Source organism: Falco cherrug, chromosome 9 (genome assembly GCF_023634085.1).
Source record: "Falco cherrug isolate bFalChe1 chromosome 9, bFalChe1.pri, whole genome shotgun sequence".
Lineage (NCBI taxonomy): Eukaryota > Metazoa > Chordata > Aves > Falconiformes > Falconidae > Falco > Falco cherrug.
Window position 1 is genome coordinate 57584225 of NC_073705.1, and position 22339 is coordinate 57606563.

Below are 22339 nucleotides of genomic sequence, written 5' to 3' on the forward strand. Positions count from 1 at the left end.
CAATGAGAAATGAATTTTTTTTTTTTATTTGAAATGCTGTAACAATGAAAAAGTGGTTAGAGAATAATTGGTGAACACTGCCTGTCTATACTTTTCCTCAAAACTTAACAAACCAACATCCAAATTTAATTTAACAGTGTCACACAATTCCTGCCAGTCAAATGACAGCCCCTTTGAATCAACGTAAGTGAAGGTCCATCTGTAATTACCATTCCTCAAACCTGTCAGCAATGTCTTCAGTATGTGTTCCACCACTACTAAGATTCTTTAACAAATTAAAAATACAAAATTTTAGAACCTTTTGCACAAAACATATGAATGTACTCCAGAGAAACAACAGGACGCTGCTTTTATCGTTAACATCTGCTCTCTGTTTTCCTAAGAGAAACAACTATCTTGTTTAATCCTTAAACCTGAAAAACTATATTAACTAGACCATAAAATTGGAAATTATAAAGATGTAGTTAAAACATCAGATGAATAGCTGGCACCATAACTGCACAAGATAACTTGAAATATACTGGCCACATTATAATACAATATAATACAATACAATATGTATTCTCATACGATCTTACCTGCCAGATACGGATGATACAAGCATATGCCATCAAACAGTGCTGCTGATGAAAAGGAGAACTATAACCAGAAATTAAAGCCATTAATGTCTGTGTTCTAAACAAAGCTTCCAATTGTTTAATATTACTCAAATCTTCCAAAGTAATCTGGGGCATGGTACCATTTGCTCCAATGTCTGTCTTCAAATTTTCTGTAGGCAAAAATTTTGGTATAGTATTTTTTTCTGTTAAAAAAAAACAAGTATCATGCTCACAGTGACAGTATTTTAAAAATGTATTTAAAAGTTAAAATTTCTAAATTGAAATGAAAACATGTATGTAAAAAATCCAGAAAAATGGAAATTCATCTGCTGAAGATGCCCTTATGGTGATGCAATGCTACTGGTACTATTTTCAATGAATATTGTAACAGTTATGTATATTAAATGTAAGCCTGACATAGAAATGAAATCCACTGCAAGCAAGCACACTTTAACTGTATCTTCTTGAAAATAAAACTGTGGGACAGACGGTCTAACTTACTTATTTCAACCACTAAAGTAGTGTGGCAGTCAAATCAAAAATCCTTTTGATCCTGATGTAGTGGTTTCTGCCATGACTGAAGACTGTGTCCTAACTTACCTAGCAGGTAAGGAGTGGATCTGGCCAGCACTCACTTCCAATACAGAAATGGGCAATAATCCAGTTACAGATGTGTCAATGTCAACTAAGTCTAGAACATAGCTCAAGTTCATCTCTGTGTCTGTAACGAGATATCTTAATGGCTCTCGATCGCAACTACGGATTATACTCTGCTACTCAATCCTCTCTTTTATGCTGTGTAATTCTAGTAATTTTTCAGTAAACACTTATGTTTTATAGAAATTCCAACTCTGCTTGAAATTCAGCTCAAAACCAAGTACTTCAGCAGATTTTCAGCTTAAAGTGAAGTACTATAAAGACACAGTTATCTTTCAACATCAAATCAATGCTCTGCAACATAAACCAGGGTGCAGGAACATGACACCTATCACAGAATCCAGTAACTGTCACAGATTGATTTATTTAAGTAACAGGCAAGGCGAGTGAATTCTGAGCATGAGTAAAACAGTATAAAGTTAGGGAAAAGGACAGTTCAACAGATTAATTTTGTTATTTCATAATAAAAGATACAGATGGCAAGATACACACAGGACAGGTGGTGTGTAAGATGGGTAGGAAACTGGCTTAACAGTCTGCACGCAGATGGTGGTGATCAATGGTCATTGCCCAGCTGTCACAAGTGGGGTCCCCCAAGGATCGGTACCCACGCTGTTCAACATCTTCAGAAATGTTCTGGATGATGAGATTAAAAGCACCCTCACCAAGTTTGCTGATGACACCAAACTGGGTGGTGAGGTGGACGCATCAGAAGGAAAAGCCTTCTTACAGAGAGAGCAGGACAGGCTGGAAAAGTGGGCTAGAAAGAACTGTATGAAAGTTAGCAAAGACAAGTGCAAGGTCCTGCACCTGGGACAACATAACCAAAGAGTCCAGTACACACTGGGATCTGTGTAGCTGGAGAGCAGCCTTGCTGAAAGGGACCTGGGTCTTGGTGAACAGCAAGCTGAGCATGAGTCAGCAAAGTGCTGCTACAGCAATGACGACAAGTTGGATCATGGGCTGTGGGGCATTTCTAGCAGAGACAGGGATGTGACCATCCCACCCACTCTAATCAAGTGTTTGTAAGGCCACAGGTGGAGTACCGTGTCCAGTTCTGTTCCCCACAAATCAAAAAAGAAGCAGACAGACCAGAGAGGGTTCAAAGGAGGGCCATGAAGATCATCAGGGGGCTGGAGAACCTGCCCTATGAAGAAAGTCTCAGGGAGTTAAGGTCTTTTCACCATGGAGAAGAGAAGGCTCAGGGGGACCTCATCATAGTTTTCCAGTACTTAAAGGGCAGCTGCGAAGAAGATAGAGGCTCTCTCTTCACAAGTCACACAGAAGGGACAAGGGGCAACGGGCACAAGTTGCACTGGGAGAGGTTTCATTTTGATGTAAGAAAGAAAAATACATTTTTTACCATGACAACAATCTACCACTGGAATAACCTCCCCAGGGACACGGTACAGTCCTCATCAGTGGAGGTTTTCAAGACACAGCTGGACAGGGTGCCAGATAATCTCATCTAGGCTTCCTCTTCCACAAAATGTTGGACTGGATGATCTTCTGAGGTCCCTTCCAACCTGGGTTGTTTTATATTTGAATCTGATTTTTCTTATTATATTATTTCAGTTTCCATTAAAAGTTTTGTTAAAAATTTCTTGAAACATTAGTGTAAGAAGCCCAGTAGTCATAAACAACCATGTGAAACTGGGTGGGAAGATTATTAAAGAACAGGAACAAACTTCAAATCGCCATACAGCTTTAAAAAAACCCATTAAAACAAAACCACTAAGAGAAAGTTATGAACAGAATACTGCTGTGACTTTAATCAAATGTGTGATACTAGAGATACTGAACATTTACCTTACTCAGTGCAGAAGTACTTGTCTGATCTATCTCATCTATCCACACAAAAATAGCAGAGCAGATGTTGGTTAATGCCACACAGTATTGTTTCAGAAATTAGATACTTTTTTTCCCAACTAAATAATGAGGCATCCTATCAAAATAGATCACTGAGTCCATACGACTGCAAGTGTAAAAGGACCAAAGAATTTTTACAGTTACCTAAGTATTTGAAAGCATATATCCCTTTGAAAGTAATTTTTAAAAAATCAATCTTAAAATACTAGATAAAGCCAAGGAAAGAGCAACGGATATAGGTACCCACATATTGGCATAGAAACCCTTTCCTACAGTTATATCTGGGCTTCTATGAGGATCCATTTGAAAAAGTTGCCTAGCACTGCCTTCTGGTAGCATCTCACAACTCAGGAACCCCTACATCAGACAGGAGCTGTATCTTACTATACCAAAAGACTGAGGGTAGGTTTCCATGGCACGACACAGAATTCACAGATATATTTAAGCTAGCATTGAACAATTGACAGTGAATATTGAAGAAAATACAGCCAAGCTGGTGCCATTCTTTGGGGTAACAAGTTCTACATTAAAAATGTCTACTGCATTTGCAGCTGAGAAACTTCTCTGAAGGATATGCACCTTTTACATACCTTTTTCTTGTGAGGATTGCATAGGAAATTTCATATGCAGCAGGAGATCTACCACCCAATCCAGAGATCTAATAACATCACTGAGGGGAAACTGGTTACAATATAACCATTCAGCAAATTCCACCAAATAATCAATCTTCTGCCATTCGTTTTCTTGTTTCTATAAAAGTAATAAAGGAAGAGTTCATTTGTATTTGGTGATGTAAACTATCAAAATGGAATTAAACAACTCAATATAGCCTTAATAGAAGCAAAAAATAGTAATTTGACAGTAAGCAGTTTCATTGGCATCATATAATCAAGAGTTACACTGAACAGAATGTAACAGAAAATTACCACTTAATTTTTTGCTTTATCAAAACTTTTGGCTACTATTAGACATCTTTGCTTGGCAGGACCTCGGCTGAACTTTTACTGGATACTAAGATTCAGCCATACACAGTTCTCCAACTAAAGAGCAATTTCGAAGTCTCAAAAAACAATGGTCAAGCATATGGTCTTCCTACTGGTTCAGTTATGTACTTCACAGAACTTGCAATCCCATGTATCACTTGAGAAACAACATTCTGTCAGCATTTGAACACATAGTAAAAACTGACACACCTGTAAAGCAATGACTGCATTTTGAAAACAGCTTAACTGTCCAACAATACTTCTGGACATTGTTGCCAAATGACGCCACATATGTGACAAATAATCTTCACTTTCATCTCTGAATTTCTGAATGTCCATCATAAAACTGAATCCCAATCTTGCCTTCGCTGTAGCCATATGTTTAAAAATAAAGCTAGAAAAAGACCAAGCAAACTGGAAATTACTTGTATCTGTACCTGTAAAGAAATTCTGTGAGTAGGATAGATATACTAGCTTGTATCAATGCAGTACAGAGATATGAAGTTTATAAACTGACATAAAAGGTTCAGATCTTTGAACTTGGATAAGACTATGGAAACGCTACCCTAGATAATTTAGTTTCCATTTAACATAAATGGACTTACAGCTAGGAAAACTAAAATTTCTGCTATATAACCATATTTCATGTGCCTATTTTCTCGGAAGAGTAAGATACTACTTATATACAAGTTTGAAAAAAAAGAAATTTACAAATATTAGGAACAGATTAATGAAAGGAAGCACTGCCAATGCATGTCTTTTTCATCAAAAAGACACAACAGTTTTTTGTTATAAGAACTGACAGGCTGAAAAAAACTAATCATAGCATTTTCCCAAAGAAAAATAAAAAAAAATACACGAGAGATTTTTATTTTTCAAGAATCAAGATGCTTATTCTAATAAAAATAAGTCAACTAACTTACAGACTGTGTCTTGTCTGAGGCAAAACTTGAATAGCTTCATCTAGGACTTTTAGTGCTGTCTCCCAATCAGATTTATCAGCATGTATATGGAATAATAACCCATATAAGGAGGTTCGTAAGGTCAGATCTTCCTCAGCACCTTTGAAGTATTCAAATGATTTATTAATAAATGAAAGAATTAGAGTAATGATATTACAAAATACTGGGATTTTTTTTATTACCAGATCAAAAGAAAGAAGAACATGCCTGGGTGAAAGCATTCAGCTGGTAACCCAATATTTTGAAAATCCTTTGTAATCCACTGATGCAAAGGCAACACATCTTTCTTCTCCTACAAAGACCAAAAGAGAAAAAAAAAAAGTCTTTTGGTAATCTTTTGGTTAATGTATGTCTTCAAGTATTACTGTACTTCTGTTTCATTTGTAAACCAATTAATATGGTTAATATGAACTATCAACCTGTCACGTAAATAGCTACTTGTGCAGGAGATTAAAATCACAGCCATTTCTCCAGAATGAGTTCTATAATACAAACCCAATACAATAACCAGACTCAGTAATATTCAATCAGTTACACTGATTAAATAACACAAAATCTTGAAGTAGGCTGTCCGAGAATCCCAGAATAGTTGAAGTTGGCAGGGACCCTGCAGAGCTCTCTAGTCTGCACCGCTGCTCAAAGGTTTTGTTCAGCCATCTTTTGAGTACTCCAAGCAGAGACTCAACAGCCTCTCTGGTCAAAAACGAGTAACAGCTTAATTTTTCAGACTGTTTTCAGATCATTTTTAAAAGATGACTTGATGCCTCCTTGTCCCATTTTGCTTAGCTGGCTTTAGCTGTGAAAATTTCACCATCATAATTCTCACCCAAAGGTGAGAGACAAGATACATCTACAGAGATGTAAGTACAGAGAGACATCTACAGCACAGTTTTGCAACTTCAAAGATAAATTCACTATCTTGATTCACAAATAGATCCATATAAAGTTCTACTGATACACTGACCACTGAATACATAAAGACTACGCTAATAAATTACCTGAGCTGTACCTACAACTTTTGGGTAAGGATTACACTAGCATCATTAAAGGTTTATCAAATTTGCTCAAATCAGCATTTACTTCTATGAAGGCACAAAGCCTGACTAACCTAGTGGCCTTCTACCATAGAGCGACTGCATCAGTGGACAAGGGAAGAGCTATGGATGTCATCTACCTGGATTTCTGTAAGACCTTTGATATGGTGCCCCATAACTTTGCTGCTAAATTGGAGATACAGGTTTGATGGATAGGCTGTTAGATGGATAAGGAAGCGGCTGGATGACCATGTCCAACAAATTACAGTCAATGGATCAACATCCAGGTGGAAACCAGTAACGAGTGGTATCTCTCAAGGGTCCATACTGGGACCAATACTGTTCAATATCTTCATCAGTGACACAGACAATGGGATTGAGCACAATCTCAGCACATTTGCTGAAAACACCAAGCTGTGTGGTGCTGTTGACATGCTGGAGGGATTTTTTTTCTGGATTTCCCTTTGAGCATTTTCTAAACATTCCCTTTTGTACGCTTCACAAAGTGAAACACTACAGCCCTTCAGACAGCAAATTATTTTGAAGAGGACTGTTGCAATTCTGACAATTGGCGAGAACCACCAAATGGAAAAAAAAAATGTGATTCCCTGTACGTGTGAATGTGTGCTATGTGAATGCAGGTAAAAAAACATGTATGTGTTTATAACAAATAAATCACTTTCCCAGGAAAAGTATCAGTATCTTGAAGTATGTACCCAAAGCTTAATAGCAAACCAAAATTTTTTTTTATCATCAGTACTGTTCACTAAACACAAGCACAATTAGCAATACTTATTAGATATTCTTACCTGTTTGATTTCAGATTCTGCTTTAATTATGTTCTGAAGAATTATTTCAGTAGGTTCTTTAAACTGCTCTCTGTCATGTCGAGAACCTAGCAAAGGTAAACATGTATTCCAAAAGTGTCTAGCTGCAAACATTACAAGGGAATAATTTCCAGCTTCTCCTGCGTACCTGAAGAAAGTGAAATACAGCTTAGTGAAGGGGAACAATCACACTCTTGCCCAAAATAAAGGATTTTACTTCTACAAACATCTGGGTTTACCTGATCCAAGGGCTGCCATATAAAAGCTCAGCAACGACGGGTTAGCATGTGAGCGTCATACAAAAGGTATTTTCCATTTTTATATACAAAACACCTCACATGTTCAGCAGAAGCAGCAATAAACAAGTACCATATTGATGGTTTTACTGTACTTTTGTGTAATCTTAGCTCAAAAGCCTTCATTACAAAAAATAGCAGAAATCTACTCAAGATGTTCTCATTGGAGTAATCTACTTTTTTGTCTTCCTGTTACTTTCTCATTCTAAAAACATTAAAACGAACAAACCAATTATTAAAATGCTATGGATTTTGAACAGTACAGTGCCACTGTGACATAAGAATATACCCTAAATGTCTCTAGCTGCATTCAAATTGTTTTGAGGATATTCCATGCAAATGTTACTTCAAATTAATAAAATTTAATAATCATCCAGATTGTGATACAACACAATACTCCTATTAGCAAGCAAAAGTTTTAGAATTTAGCTCACAATTATGGATTGGTATTAAACAATCATCCACTGAATAGTTTTAGTATTTTCAAAAAAGTAGGTTTTGAATCTGCAAATCTTTGCCATTTTCTACCACAGTTTCATGATTTTTAGAGTCCATATGCTCACATACCTTATGTCTTAACACTAGACTTAAGGCCTAGGTTTTTTTGTTCACCACTTTTTGTCTCCCTTTTAGAATGTGTTAAGAAAGGTAGATAGATGTGCTCAGTCTTTCCTGAAAAACTGCTTGTCATAACATCCAAATTTAAAAAAAACACAGATTCATCTGCAACGTGACATCACATCAGGTTCTGTTACACTGCCTAGTCTAACTTCATCACTCTCTTTTTAATGATCAGTGGAAGGAAGAAAGTATTACAATGCTAACAGCGTCACATCAGCCATCACATGTTCATCTTCTAAGAGTTGTAATTGCCTACTTTTGATAATTGATCTGTTTCTTTCAAACAGCAAAGAGTTCATAAATGCATGTCATGCATCATCCATGTGTCACCTTCTCCTGCCTATCTGCAATCTTCCCACTTTGGGTTCATGACATATATTTTCACAACATTAATATGATGCTCTGCAAGTATTAGATCCGCAAATCTGTAAATCAGATTTTAGGTCTGGTTTATATTAGTTTTTTTCTCAAAATAAAACATACCTGGCACTCTGAACAAAAGCTTTTGATGCTGTAACACGCAAATGTTTTCTTCCAGAAAAATTTTCCATTATACTCTTTCCTTGTATACAAGCAGTAGTGCTCAACATTTCTTGTCTCAATCTGTTACCAGGCCTGAATAAAGGCAAATAAATAATTCAAGAAGTGCTAGCCTTACAGTCTAAGAATATACCAGTTCCTATTAATGATGCTTTCAAGTTGCTACTAAATAGATGTCTCTAGCTGTGGAAGTTACAAATGCTTCTACTGCCTTTTCTTTTAAAATCAGAAAATATTTGAAAAACTGAACATTTTGCAAAAAGATACCAGAAATTATATATCTTTTTCAAAGTTCTAATGAAAATAACTGTGAAATCAGATTTTTAAAATTATTACTTAAATTTAACAAGGAGCAAAAGTAGATTTAAGGTTTTCTCCCCATTATTCACTACTGTACATCAAAGTATTAGTCCAAAGTCAAACTTAGATGGCAAGCAATTAAAAACAGGAATCGGGAAAATGAGACAATTTTTGACACTTTTTTTTGGAATCGGTCTTGCTTATGTCTGGTAAAGTATGCACAGGGCTCTAGAGATACTGATTTGGATCATAATCTACTATATTTAAAAATAATGATGTAGTTTTCAGTCCTAGCAGTTAATCAGTTGAAAATAAGTAAATAAATAAATTTGGTATCTTTGGTCAACAGTGATTTTGTAAGAAAAGTAATTATACAATTTTCAAGATTTTTTTTTATGTCTTAGTTACAATGTGCAACCATATACAGAAATGTACACATTCTAGTTGGCCTAGTTCCTACTCTGTGGTGAGAACTATCATGTAGTTATGATTTGTGTCCACGAGAGGACACCAGTGTTCTACAGTACAAGTCAACAACAACGAAAAAAAGTAAAAATAAATAACCCTTCTTTCTCCTGAAGCTGTACCTTACCATGGCAAGACAAAGTTTATCTTCTGTTTCCCTGGAAACAACATTGATATTTCATAACTACATTTCTTTGTCAAGGAATCAAACATTTTATCATTCACTAGTTTGCAGACTGCTAGACATGCAGCAAGTATTGTTCTCAATTTCTGTAATTTTCTGAAACCACGTTTTTCATATTAAGATACCATATTTGCTTTTACATGTTTTTCCCCATGTAGCAAATAACATGAATTTCAAAGGGGAAAATACTGCTATTTTTAAAGAGACATTATTTTTCAGAGAGAAAAATGAACAATTATATTCAAAGTGTTTCACATGTTTATTTCAAACTTCCTACATTACAAAAAAATTTTACTAAATGGAGTTCCCTACTTTCTCATTTGATAAAATTACATTCTGGTTTTGGAGGACATGCACATAAAAATCTAGAAGGATCAAAGGATATAAGCTTTTTATAATGAAGGACTCCACTTTCTGTTCATATATGACAACCTTTTCTCTCTTTTTTTCTTTGAGATCAGAGTTTTCAATTATCAGGTAAGTAAGACACTGAGCTTTTAAAGAAATGAGTTACATTCCTATTGCACTCATATGCATACATGGTAATAAAGACGATAAGGACTACCTGACAGCAAAGCTTGGAAAATAGTAGCTGTTTATCACCTATTATCACTCACAGCTCCATCTTTTTCCATGAACTGTGTAGACCCTTTGTGTACTGGAGCCAGCTCAGCACTGGAAGCAGTCTGCATCAGCAAAAGAACTAGAATAGGAAAACTTCATTTTCACCTCAAACTGTACAGTTCCTTTGTAATAAAGATTTTCACTTTGGTTTATGTGATCAGATGCATTTGCCCTACATACTCTTTCCTCAAAACTTGGTTCAAGTATACCACAAGATCATGCAAAACTCCATGTACTTACATTTCATATTTCTTAGTATCTCTATTGTGGAAACTATTCTCATCTGATTGCAAGATCCTTCTGGAACAAGTCATCACTATTTCATAGTCATGTGATACATATGCAAAATATGTAAGTCGTGTCAGCGTCTGCAATTCCACTAAGGAATCTGACCACCTGCACTCTAACGCCAACTTCACTAACTGGAAAAAAAATAAACATAAAGAAAAAAAAAAGAGAGAGTATAAATCTCAGGGGTTTATCATGCCCTTTTTCTACAGTACTTACATGCTTACAGCTGTACCTTCCATACAACCCACCCGGACATGGAACAAGTACATGATAAAACAACCCAGAAAATCAGTTACAAGAAAATCAAAATATACAACAGAGAAGCATCATCCACCTTGTACTAAGTATTATAATAGCATATGATAAAACCAGTGTGGATGCTTTTTGTGCCTAAGTGTGGATGCCTTTTCACCAGCAGTATCTGCCAGAACTTACTATATCCTCAGCCCTCTTCTGAAAGCCAGTGGAACAGGACTTCAAACATACAGAGCGCATTTTAGTTAAGCCAAAGTTAAGAATGGGAGATAGAATTGGTTTTACAACAGTGTTTTGTATATAGTTTCATTATAGGACCTAAATGTCTTCCTCACTTTCGCATGCCTCAGTCAGAAAGTTCCATCTTTTTAAGATAATCAGAATTGTTAATGAATTGGTCAAAATTAGGATACTACAATACTGTTCTCCAAAACTAAACCACTTAAGTGACCGCTAAAGCTAACTCATAATACTTGGCATAAATTTGTAGACCAACTACAATTAGATACCTTATTTTTAAAGGCCCAGATCCTAGTTTTTAGAAAGAAGGACTTCTACAAGTGTTAGACAATGTCTCCAGATTCCTAGCTAAATAGGGAATACATCTCAGTCCTGTAAGAAAACCCTTTACAGGAGGTAGAAATAATAAAAGTGGCAATCAAACAGGCAAGACTACAATTCACTGTTTTGAAAATTCAGGCTATAAACCTTTCTGTACTACCTTTCTTCTTGAATAGCCTGGTAACCAACAGGATCACAGGGAAAGCGTGGCACTATTCAGCATGAGTAATCCTGGAGGACTGATCAAAAGCAAGTACTTTAAGAAACTATGCCTCATATGCCTTTAAGCATTGGAACAGGCTGCCTAGGGGAGTGGTGGAATGCCTGGAAGTATTTAAAAAATGTGTAGATGTGGTGCTTGACAGCGTGGTTTAGTGGTGGACTTGGTAGTCATGGGTTAACAGATGGACTTGATGATCTTTAAGGTCTTTTCCAACCAAAATGATTCTATGGTTCTATGTAAGAATTGTCAAAAAGCAACCTAAATTCTTTAAATAGTTACAAATTGTGTTCTACCTTGCAACTGCCAAAAGTAAATTCACTATAGCATGAAGTTTTCTGTTGAAATTCTGAATACTTCTAATATAAACCCTAAAATACACCTCCCTACAACTACCTGAAAGCAGGTTGTAATGAGGTGGGTGTCAGTCTCTTTTCCCCAGTAGCAAGTGATAGGACAAGGTGAATGGCCTCAAGTTGCACCAGGGGAGGTTTAGATTGGATATTAGGAAAAACTTCTTCACTGAAAGGGTTGTCAAGCACTGGAACAGACTGTCCCAGGAAATGGCTGAGTCACAATCACAGGAGGTATTTATGTAATGTGGCACTCAGGGTCTTGGTTTAGTGGTGGACTTGGCAAAGTTTACGTACGGTTGGACTTGATGATCTTAAGGGTCTTTTCCAGCCTAAATGATTCTATGATTCTATAAAGTTTTCTCCACAAAAAATGAAAGGTCAGAAGTACAGTTCTGTATAGAATTAATCTGAATCCATTATGCTCATCTGATAGTTATGGAAATAATCTGTTAGAGCAAAATGGGAATAATTCTAATACTAGTATTCTAACGCTATATGGTTTTTTACTCCATCACAAAAATCCTGTACCTGTTTGTAATTATTCAATCTCTTGGAAAGGTTTAAAGGAAATAATGCTACAATATAAGTTTCAAAATTAAATCTGCCTCCATCCAAAACTGAAAGCCCATTTATCCTATGCAATTTCTTAAAACTCAAGAGCTAATAAAACAAAGCTAAATACCTGAGATAAGCTAGGAACAGTGAAATCCATGAGACCCAAGCCATTACATGAATACATTTCTAGACCAATAAGAATTCTTGTCATAGCATTTTGTGCTTCATCATTATTCTAAGCAGAAATAAAAAAATCACATTAACAGATTATTTTTTTTTTGCAAGTAAACATTACTAGGGACACTAATTGAGATAAGGTAATAGTAACTATGTTTTAAAACTTCAGTTTACATTAAGCAAGTCTTCCTCTCTTTATTGCGTCCTTAACAGGGTAAATCTTACATATTTATTTACTTTAAATTACCATTGTGATCTCTGAACTACTACAGTTTCAACATTAGAAAACAGTAACAATGCAATGAATGTAAATTATATATATACCTGAGGGATTCTGGTTTTATAGACAAAATAAAAAGATAGGAATAAATAATTACTTTCCAATTTACTATCATATTCTATATAGAGAGACCATACTAAATGTTGATATATCTTCTCTTTCTTAACATTTTTAATGTAGCCATTTTATTATTTTAAAAGTATGAATTCAAATCCAACTTTGTTACACAGTCATTGTATGACAAATACCACCATAATTATTTTCCACAGCTAAAAACAGAAGGCAGAGTTAAGAAATGTAGACTCACTACTATGCCCACGTAGACTCGTTACTATGCCCAATGTGAAAATTTTGCTGTATTCCATTAAGATTTATGGGATCTACAGCCAAAATTTATTTTCACGCTGTATTCAAATACACAGAAGAAAATACACATTGGTATTTTCAGTCATCATTAAATGAATCTATGAAATTAATTTTAATTTTTCAAAGAAGAGCTTCAACATTATGCAGGATTTCAGAGAAACAATACCTCCTCCTCAGTCCCAAGTTTATGTTCAATCTGCTGCTGATTTAACTGTTTTGCTTTCACCCATGTAGCAATGATCTGTTGTTGCGCAGCAATAGGAACTGTTTCATTAGGTATGGTTCCAGTTGTCACATTCAGAGCAAAGTCACAAATCTAAACACCAAGAAAGACAAAAAAAGAAAAAAAAAAAAAAGACTGCAATAGAGGAAAAATGTGGAAAGCTCTTTGTATGCAACGTTTTCCCCATTAGTTATTTTAAAATTACTGTACATGCATCTCTAAGCCTAACAACAACTCCATTAAGTCAGCCCATAAAGTAAATAGAAGTCCCAGTTGAGCTGGTAAGGAAATTCAGCGTGCATTTGGGGATGACCTGCGGTGGCAGTAATGGTAAAAGATGGTAGCTTATTTTTTGTGAAAATTTCTACAATTTAGTTTATATGAATTGGAATAGAACACCGCAAGCAAAAAAAAAAAAAAAAAAAAAAAAAGACTACAAAAAATGAGGGGTTTGTACCTCTAACGCAGCTTTGATATCAGGAAGTCCCCTGGGATCTACTGAAAAAGACGGGATGACATTTGCTTTTTCATGTTTCTCTGTTGCAGCTTTTCTGCTTCTGTCTGTTGCTGCAACATTTTTTTTCTTCTCAGCAAGATTTGGCTTTGGAATCCAACAAAGAATTAAGCCCCGAGCCAAAGCATTACATAACATCAATAAAATCTCAGCACTTCTGTAGAAGAAAACAAAAATCAGAAGCTTATGCTGCATCACATCAAAGTAAGAGCAAGTACTAAAGTATTTTACTTTCAAGTAATACGCATTACTTGAAAAATCTGTATTTTTCTTAGAAAGCAAAATTATGGATGTTACGAAAAAATTTCCCATTGGAAAAGCAGTAAAATGGTTAAATGTGCAAAAAACCATCCAACTGTCATAGTTTACATCATGTTTTTTCAGCTCTTTCTATAACCAAAGCTTCTATTTCCCCACAGAAAAATAAAATAAAATTCGTATTTATGTTAAACACACTTAAAATATAATTTTTTACTAGTGGGCTGCTATGTATGAAAATAATGATTATTTCCTAAAAAAATTAACCTAAGCCAAACTCTCAAATAAAGCCATTTATTACACTATTACCCTTCATGCTAAACAACTGCTGAGCTGAAATAATCTTTTTTTTTAATAAAATACAAACTGAATTATGACTCAGAGATTATTGCTGATACATGCTAATATAAGTATCAGGATTAATAAACTGGTATTACCAGTCTTCATCTGCACAAACTGCACTTTAGGCTTTATCTCCAATACTGTTACAAGAGCATTCTTTGCTGCTGGTCCTAACAGTTTGCCTAGTGTGGAGATAACTGTCAATAATGTGCTAAAATTTACAGGATTTTATCCCAGTCAGACTTTGACCAAAGCATCTCCTCTGTCATAGTCAATCATCCTCCCATTGCATTTACTACAGAACTGGATTTCTCTAAAGCACTGTGAAATCTACATTCTCATTTTCATGGGCTATTATTAATGTGCACATTCCCTTTATTATTTTTTTCTCTTTTCTCTTACATTTCATAACCACTAGTAAGCACCTTATTCTAGATCAGAAATATTTACAATGAACTCTATTTACAATATAATTCAACTTCAGAGCAACTGACAGCAAGCAAACACATTTCAAGCTGTCCTGCAAACTCAAAAGGCTAAGAAAATTTTCCTGATTCTTTCTGACTAGCTTAACAAAACACTGTTTCACATGCACATGTTGCTATTCCACAATAAAGAGAAATTAATATTGCTTAGTCTAAAGTTAACATGGATTCCAGTGAACAGTAACAAAGAACAGATAGAAAGAATTAAGAAGTCATTTTCACACCACGAAATTAAATTTATCTTCTGAAATACTCCATATATACCAAGGTCCTTCTACGGCTTATGAAAGCCAGCAATAAGTCTTTCACAGCACAAAGTGAAGTCACTTTCTTTATGTCTTTAAAAGTATTTTTTCTGTTTCAGAGAAAAAGGGCATGTTCATAACCCAACATCTACATTTACCCATTGTGTCCAACAGCCTTGACAGCTCCAAGAAGAGTGTGCAGGTACTCAGTAATTTCCCTCTGTCTTCCTGAAGAGATAAGATGTCTATTGTAGTTTAAGATGTACACCACAGCATTGTGAACAATCCAGGCTTCATTCAATTCTTCTCCTATTTCAGCTGCACGTTGGAAATTTTCCATAGCATACTGAGATAAGTAGTCTATCCATAAACTATAAAATTAGTATAAAGAAGCTGTTATTCCAAAAGTTCAACACTAGAAGGAACTATATCATAAGGTTAAATATGCAGTAGTACATCTCAGTCAACAACAACAATAAAATTTTAATCACTTTTCAATTGCATTTATTAAGTCTTCATTCATTAACTTCTATTTTACTTGGATGAGAAGATGACTCAGGAAAGGAATTAGTATCAACATAAAATGAGTAGTCTCCAACACTAACATGCTATTAGCTTAAAAAATAGTAGCTAAAATTCATGTTTCATCCACATGTTTTTTTTTTAAATGCATATGTGAATCCACACATCAGTGCCAGAGATCATTAAACACCCATGACAGGGCTCTACTTGAATAGATACAAGTAAGGCCTTCCACCTTCCACTCTAGAGTTAAGGAGGCATCTTATACATGTAACAACTACATGTGTTCTTGCACTCCAAGAAGCAATCTCCAGATGTTCTGAAAAGCTAAATTCATTTTTAATACAATAACACCTTTTCCATAGTCTATGCAATAACTTTTTTTTCTTTTTTTCCCCTCCACTATCAAGATGTACCATTACTTAGAAAAAGTAATATTAAAAATATACTCTTGAATGACCATACAGAACGGCCACCGTTAAGTCACAAAACCAAAAGCACAAACTGACAAAGGATATTACTGTGTCAACTGTTAAAGAAAATGTATTTTGTATTAAGAAACTTAAAAGTGCTGAAGCTGCTAAATGGCAGAACCAGGCCTTGTCCCTTGTATAGTCATAATCCAAGGCTGGTTTAAAATTTAGTCAATTTAATTAGCAGGAGAATAGCCAGACAACAGATGATCAATTTGTGTACACAGGTGCTCTCAGAAACACAGGTGTTTCTAGAAAAATTAGTATACGTGAATAGGAATTGCTTGTTCAAAGACTAAGTGTGCTTGAAGAAGTGTGTGAGTTAAAGCTGGCAGAAGATAATGATCCGAGGAGGAGCTTGGAACTGAGGCAGAGACTGGAACTGAATAGATGGATCAACTGGGACAGGGTCAGGTGACAGATTCACAGAACTGACAAGACCAAAGGAAACTTCTAAAAACTTCGGCCATAGACTAATGATTTGCTAAGTGTATATAAGTTGTGCTGCATCCCTTTGTTCTCTGCCACTCACTGGGTGGTGGCCCAGCTCTGAGTTGTGATTAAAGCAAACCTAGTGGTACCCATGTCTGTGTGAATTTTTCCTTTAACATCCACAGTAGTACAGGACACAGTAGACCAAAGTGCTTTTTTCCTGTGAGTTTTTAATCTAATTGGGTAAACTCATGACCAGCTTAGTAGCACATTTTGGAACAGAATCCTCATCTTTGTCCCTTGGTTCTGGTCAATTTATACTTTTTCCCATTTTACTGAACATTTACAAGCAGACAGTGTGAGAAACTTTAATCTTCAGACTTAATGAACAGAATTAAGCACACAACTGACATCCTCTTTCAGGACATGACTGCTGTCACAATAAGGCTAAGATTAGCATGAATGCGAAGAGAGTTTCAGTATCATCTTCAGAATTCTCTCCCCTCTCCTCCTTCACAAGAAATAATCATGTCAGACCAAAAAAACCCCCAGTACTCACTATTCTACTCTCTCTTATTTGTTTCAGTTAATTGGATGGAACAGACTAGTTTTGCAAACTGAAGTACTCCATTGTATGTATTCAGGTACTCAGATATCATTATAGTTACCGGAATTATAAAGCAAGCTAGAGAGCTTTTTGATTTCGGGAAGTGTATTTTTAAATACAGAATTTCATGGTCTGAATGTCAGTATCACACAGATTTAATGTTTTTTAAGGTTAGGATACTACCTTCTAGTTTCAGACCAATAAATGTTAAATGAAAAATAAAATACACAGTCCAGCATAAAAGCAACCTAAAGAAAATTTATTTCTAACTATTTTTTTAGATTCTTTTCCTTTTCCCATTACTGTGACTACCTACAACTACAAAGTATATAGTGACAATCAATTTTACTAAGGAGAAATAACTTTCACAATTATCATCTGTATGTGATAATAACAATCTGTTAAGAGGTCCTCAGTCTTGTTATATATTAGAGAAAAGCACCTGTACGTTTTCCATTCTGGATCACTCTCGGGAAGATATGAAACATATCCTGGATGATACTGACTTGTATCTTCTGGAAGTACGGCATGATCATTCAGTTGAACTCCCTGAAATCTTAATAAATTAACAGTTGCCTGGAAAGATAAAGAGAAATAAATTTTATGCCCAGGTTATCATTGTGAAAATAGAGTGTAACTTAGTATTATTATATTATTGTTTCCTCTTCAAAAATTAAAAAATACAAAATGCTTTCCCAGATGTTTTACGGGCATGTACAACTATACACAAATCAAAGTAAAATACTTCCTAATCTTCCAGTTGTCTGCAGCTGATTTTACCAAATAATTTCACTGACAAAAGACAATAAATTTTTCTTTACTTTTTTTTAATCATGCTGGAACTTTAAGGATCCAGGAATAAAATGTCATGTCAAACATTTACAATAGAATCTCTTGGAACAAAATGTTATCACCGTCTTCAGTGAAACTATTGTTACAGGTACTTTCACACAGTATTTTGATAAAGATGGCGCATGAAACTACTTCGTCCTTTAGCTCCTGTGGAGATAGACAATCATTCAACTCAAAATTCCAGTGCATTAAGATATATACAGAGAATTATACAGAAGCCAAAGCTAAATTAAACATATATGAATGACAGCTATGTAATTTATTTACCTCTGCATTAATGAATCTTATTTCTGCTAATATTCTGAGTAAATCTCTTTCAAAAGAGAAAGATTTAGCAGGCAGTAATGATTCTCCTGGTAACCTGTCACATTGATCGTCATCCATTATAGTTGTACTAGCTTTCTTCTTCTGTGCTAAAAGTAAAGAAATATATAAATCCATTATTTACTACCATGCAAATCAGAATAAAAATCATCTTCATTTTAAAATTTATAAATCCCTACACATTCATAAATCCACAAGAAAGAGTTAACAAGTACTTATTTAAAAATATTTCACTCATTTTTTCTGTCAGTACAATTTACTGCACTCAAAACTCATTCTTCTCAAGCAGTGGTGAGGTACTGGTTACCTGCGATTCTGCTGCATTTGTGCAAAACCTCCAGTATTTGCAGCAAATAACTTGCTCCAATCATAGCATACTGAAATTACAGTAATATGAATATAACCTATGGCCTCTAGTTCAATTTTATTCCATCAATGGAAGTGGAGCACTGTTCACTATGTACTAGCTACGATTTCAAGTGTGTTTAAATCAGCAATGGGGTTGACGCTCTGGCAACACACACATCAATAAAGAGAAAAATACCACTCTTTTCCTTTTGTTTAATAATGAAGAAAAGGGACCAAGATTACTTTAATATAAACACAAAGTAAGAGCATAAAAGCTGTCACAGTGGGTTCCCTCTACGTTGTTGGCCAGTAGTGGGTGTTTGAGGAAAGGCATAAAAAGTAGGATACAGAAAGCTACTTTTTTTTTCCTGGCCTATCTGCAGTTTTTTAGAATCTGCATCCAAGCAATCTCCTGAACCAGAAGTTCTGTTTGACCCTTCAAGTTCCATACCGTCTCATAAATGTAACATGAGGGCTTGTCTAATTTTTTTTAAACCATACTCTGATATTCCAAAATAACCTTTTAATTTCTGTCAAAAATTAATGGTTTTGTTTTCTTAAAACCTACAGTCTGATAATTTGGCTGCATTGCTCCTGGTTCCTATACTAATCATACATTTACTTTCTCCAGGCTAGCCATATTTTATATTTCACCTCTTTTCCAAACTAAACGGGAAAAAAAAGTAGTTACCAGAAACTCAGGGCAACCACACACCAAAAGTATCACGAACAGGAACTGGTGTGTTATTTTTCTGTAACTCTGGAGTGTCTTGAATTATTTGCCTTTATTCAGGCCTGACAACCAAGCAAACCTCTATAGAGGGTCTTCACGCTACAATTATCTTTGCCCTGCCCTCAATATGATATACATATAAAGACAACCTCTAATTTTTCTCACCCACTAATCCTAGAATTAGTAGTAGTAAAGAAAACTTAAGTGGAACATGAAAACGAAGTGCCAAAAGTTCTCAGAGAACTCCAGTCAACCATAAATTTCTCTTCCGGCCCTGAGTATCTACAGGCTTATCCACATTTCATTTAACTACAGGTAGTATTCCCACAGTTAGAAACTGCCCAGAACAGATTTCCTCAACTGCTCCACCAAATGCAGCATTGTTTCCTTTACATTTACAGAAACATGCAGCACCCAATATAGGTATGTATGGGTTTCCAGGAGGACACTCTACAGTTCTTGAGAACGGAGACCTTCAGCGACATCGCAGTTATTGTTTAATTTGTAGTGAAGTTCTCTGAAAGCATCAACCAACTCCAGCAACCTCATAACAAACTGAGCAATCTAAAACACTTCTGAAGAGAAATGGGAAGTGTCTTGATCTTCTGCTTGATCGCCTTTACCTTGGAGATGCAAAACTCGTGAAAGAAAAAAGAACATACCAGTTCCTATTAATAATGCTTTTGGTGCATGGTTGCACTGAGTTTCTGGTAACTACTTCTTTTTCTCTTAAGTTTGGAAAATGGGTGAAACATGAAGCATGGTTAGCCCAGAGATGCAAAACTTGTGAAAGAAAACAGGTAAACGCCCTATTTTAAGTGAACCTTGGAAACAGTCTAGAGAAACAAATGTGGAATAGGTTCAATTAACATTGGCCAGAGAAAAAAAAACAGCCAGCAGCGTGGGTACTAGAATTCATCTATTCTTTAAGGTGAATTTCATGAACTCCCAGGCAGAAAAACCTTTTAACATATATATGTAAAAGTCAGCAAGCAGCTAGTGGTTTGAAAGTGCTCTTTCCCTGAAGATGAGAACTCTTGAGCGTGCGGTAGGTTTTCAGCAGACCTTCAAGGAACAAGGCACAAAACAACATCAGATACCTCAGAGGAACCATTAATAAAGGAGCAAAGGGTAAAAAATGTTACCACATGAGCCTCATACAACTTGATAATAATCCATTTTTTTTCAGGTAATTAAGTATGACAGAGATGGATAATATGGACTTAGATGACCATCAGGGAATTAACCTCTTTTCTTAGATACATTTCATGTAGATATTCTTCTTTAGCACTGGTAAAACATTTCTGAAGGCAGAGTACAGTTCCAGCAGAAAAAAATGTACTAACTGATTTCTAGATTTGGAAGTAGAGAGAACATTCCATGTATGCCAACATACAGTGACAAAGAGTCTTGGGGAACTTCACAAATGGGAGGGGAAGAAAATAACAATAATGGCCGACTTCGTCAAGTAACCCTAATAAATGAGGAAAAAGTTCCTCTTACAACATTCAAAACAATTTGTTCACTTACTTTTCTTCGGTTTTGTTACCTTCCTAAACAAAGTATCATCATACAAGAGACAAAATCTGCATGCTGCACGGCAGACATCCCATACTTCTTGTTTACGTGCAACTTTTGCCAAATCTGCCCAAAGTATAATTCTGCCAAAGAAAAAGCATACATAAAATTACTTCATAAACAGGATTATCTTCCACACTTCAGAATCAACAAAAAATTAATGTCAACAAATGATGGCCATCATAAATAAAATTTTAAATCTAATAAAAATTAATAAATTGAAGACTTCTTATCAGTGGCAAAGACAACACTATTACTTTATTAATATTACTTTATTAATTTAAAAAAATATTATCTCAGTGATGAGGAGTGGGACAAAATTCTTGTTTTGGATAGTAACTTTACTGACATTTCAAAATATGTGTGCCACCCCTAATTATCTATCTTATAAAATAAACCAAATATTTCAAAACTGGTGTTGAGAATTTCAAAACAAGTTTGGACTTTAGAATTTTTTAGAAAAAATAGTTTAAATTTAATCACAGGAATTTTTATTGCAGCAAAACAAATGAAACACCTCCTTTTAAATGAAGGATGATAAACCAGTATACAAATAGTCAAAACAAAACCTGTATCTTTCTGACTCTCAGAATGGACTAGTTCATTTCTTTAACAAACAAGATGTAGCATGCCATGTGATTCAAGAATGTAAAAAGATATTTCAGCAAAGTTTCAATTGTACATCATGTTATTCAGTCTTCCAGCCTTAATTCACTCATCCTTCTGTTTGTTCAGTACGTATCAATAGAATAGGTGAGTTTATGAGTGCATGTGAGAGAGCAGATTAGAAACAGGGAAAGAATACAGTTATGCATAGCATGTGAATGTAATGGAACTTTTCAGTCATAAAGTTAAACAGATGTTCAAAATGCTTTGCCAGGTCTGACTGAAGTTTTCTATTCAGCCTCCTACAAGGTATCATTAAGTAATTTAGCTGCAGTAAGAAACTTTCCCATTAGAGACTTCTACACAAGACAAAAGAGACACTTGTCTATAATACCTACCTCTCCCTGTCATTTTCATTTCTTAAGTGTTTAACATGTTCCTCAGCTTTCTCTATGCTTTTAATATGATGTTGTGCTTTTGCACAGAGGTAGCTTATTTGGCTCCTACTTTTACCTGAGGAAACTTAGCAAAGAAAGAAGAATTTAAGGTAATTTTTAAGTATCAGAGATGAAAAAAAAAACACATGAAGGGTATGCAATTCGATTCATAAGTAGTTGCTGAAACACTCGATATTCAGCCCTTTTTTCAGTCCTTCAAGCTTTCCAAATCCAACTAACATGAAAAAACTACACCCCACCAGCATCTACTGCATTTTGCCTGTATCTTCAAATATAGCTGTCCTACACAAAACCTGATTTATGCTTGTTTGGCCCCC

General features: G+C 35.2%; 1 protein-coding gene across 17 annotated transcripts in view; it reads right to left on the minus strand.

Annotated features, from left to right (window-relative positions):
* Nucleotides 1-22339, minus strand: part of CFAP46 (cilia and flagella associated protein 46) — a 99225-nt gene that overhangs the window by 54323 nt on the left and 22563 nt on the right. For 15 of the 17 annotated variants that reach the window (XR_008733793.1, XR_008733791.1, XR_008733792.1 and 12 more), the window contains 16 exons: nucleotides 21963-22086; nucleotides 20911-21041; nucleotides 18243-18388; nucleotides 17566-17699; nucleotides 15248-15460; nucleotides 13703-13916; nucleotides 13189-13338; nucleotides 12327-12434; nucleotides 10202-10383; nucleotides 8332-8463; nucleotides 6914-7079; nucleotides 5278-5362; nucleotides 5032-5170; nucleotides 4319-4502; nucleotides 3716-3875; nucleotides 579-802 (listed from right to left, as the gene is read on the minus strand). Coding sequence is in view for 12 of the 17 variants with exons in the window: in XM_055719864.1 (XP_055575839.1) it covers nucleotides 579-802; nucleotides 3716-3875; nucleotides 4319-4502; nucleotides 5032-5170; nucleotides 5278-5362; nucleotides 6914-7079; nucleotides 8332-8463; nucleotides 10202-10383; nucleotides 12327-12434; nucleotides 13189-13338; nucleotides 13703-13916; nucleotides 15248-15460; nucleotides 17566-17699; nucleotides 18243-18388; nucleotides 20911-21041; nucleotides 21963-22086 (2492 nt within the window). In the remaining 5 variants the exon portion in view is untranslated. The remainder of the gene's footprint in view (nucleotides 1-578; nucleotides 803-3715; nucleotides 3876-4318; nucleotides 4503-5031; nucleotides 5171-5277; nucleotides 5363-6913; nucleotides 7080-8331; nucleotides 8464-10201; nucleotides 10384-12326; nucleotides 12435-13188; nucleotides 13339-13702; nucleotides 13917-15247; nucleotides 15461-17565; nucleotides 17700-18242; nucleotides 18389-20910; nucleotides 21042-21962; nucleotides 22087-22339) is intronic. The other 2 variants (XM_055719857.1, XM_055719860.1) reach the window with 2 other exon arrangements.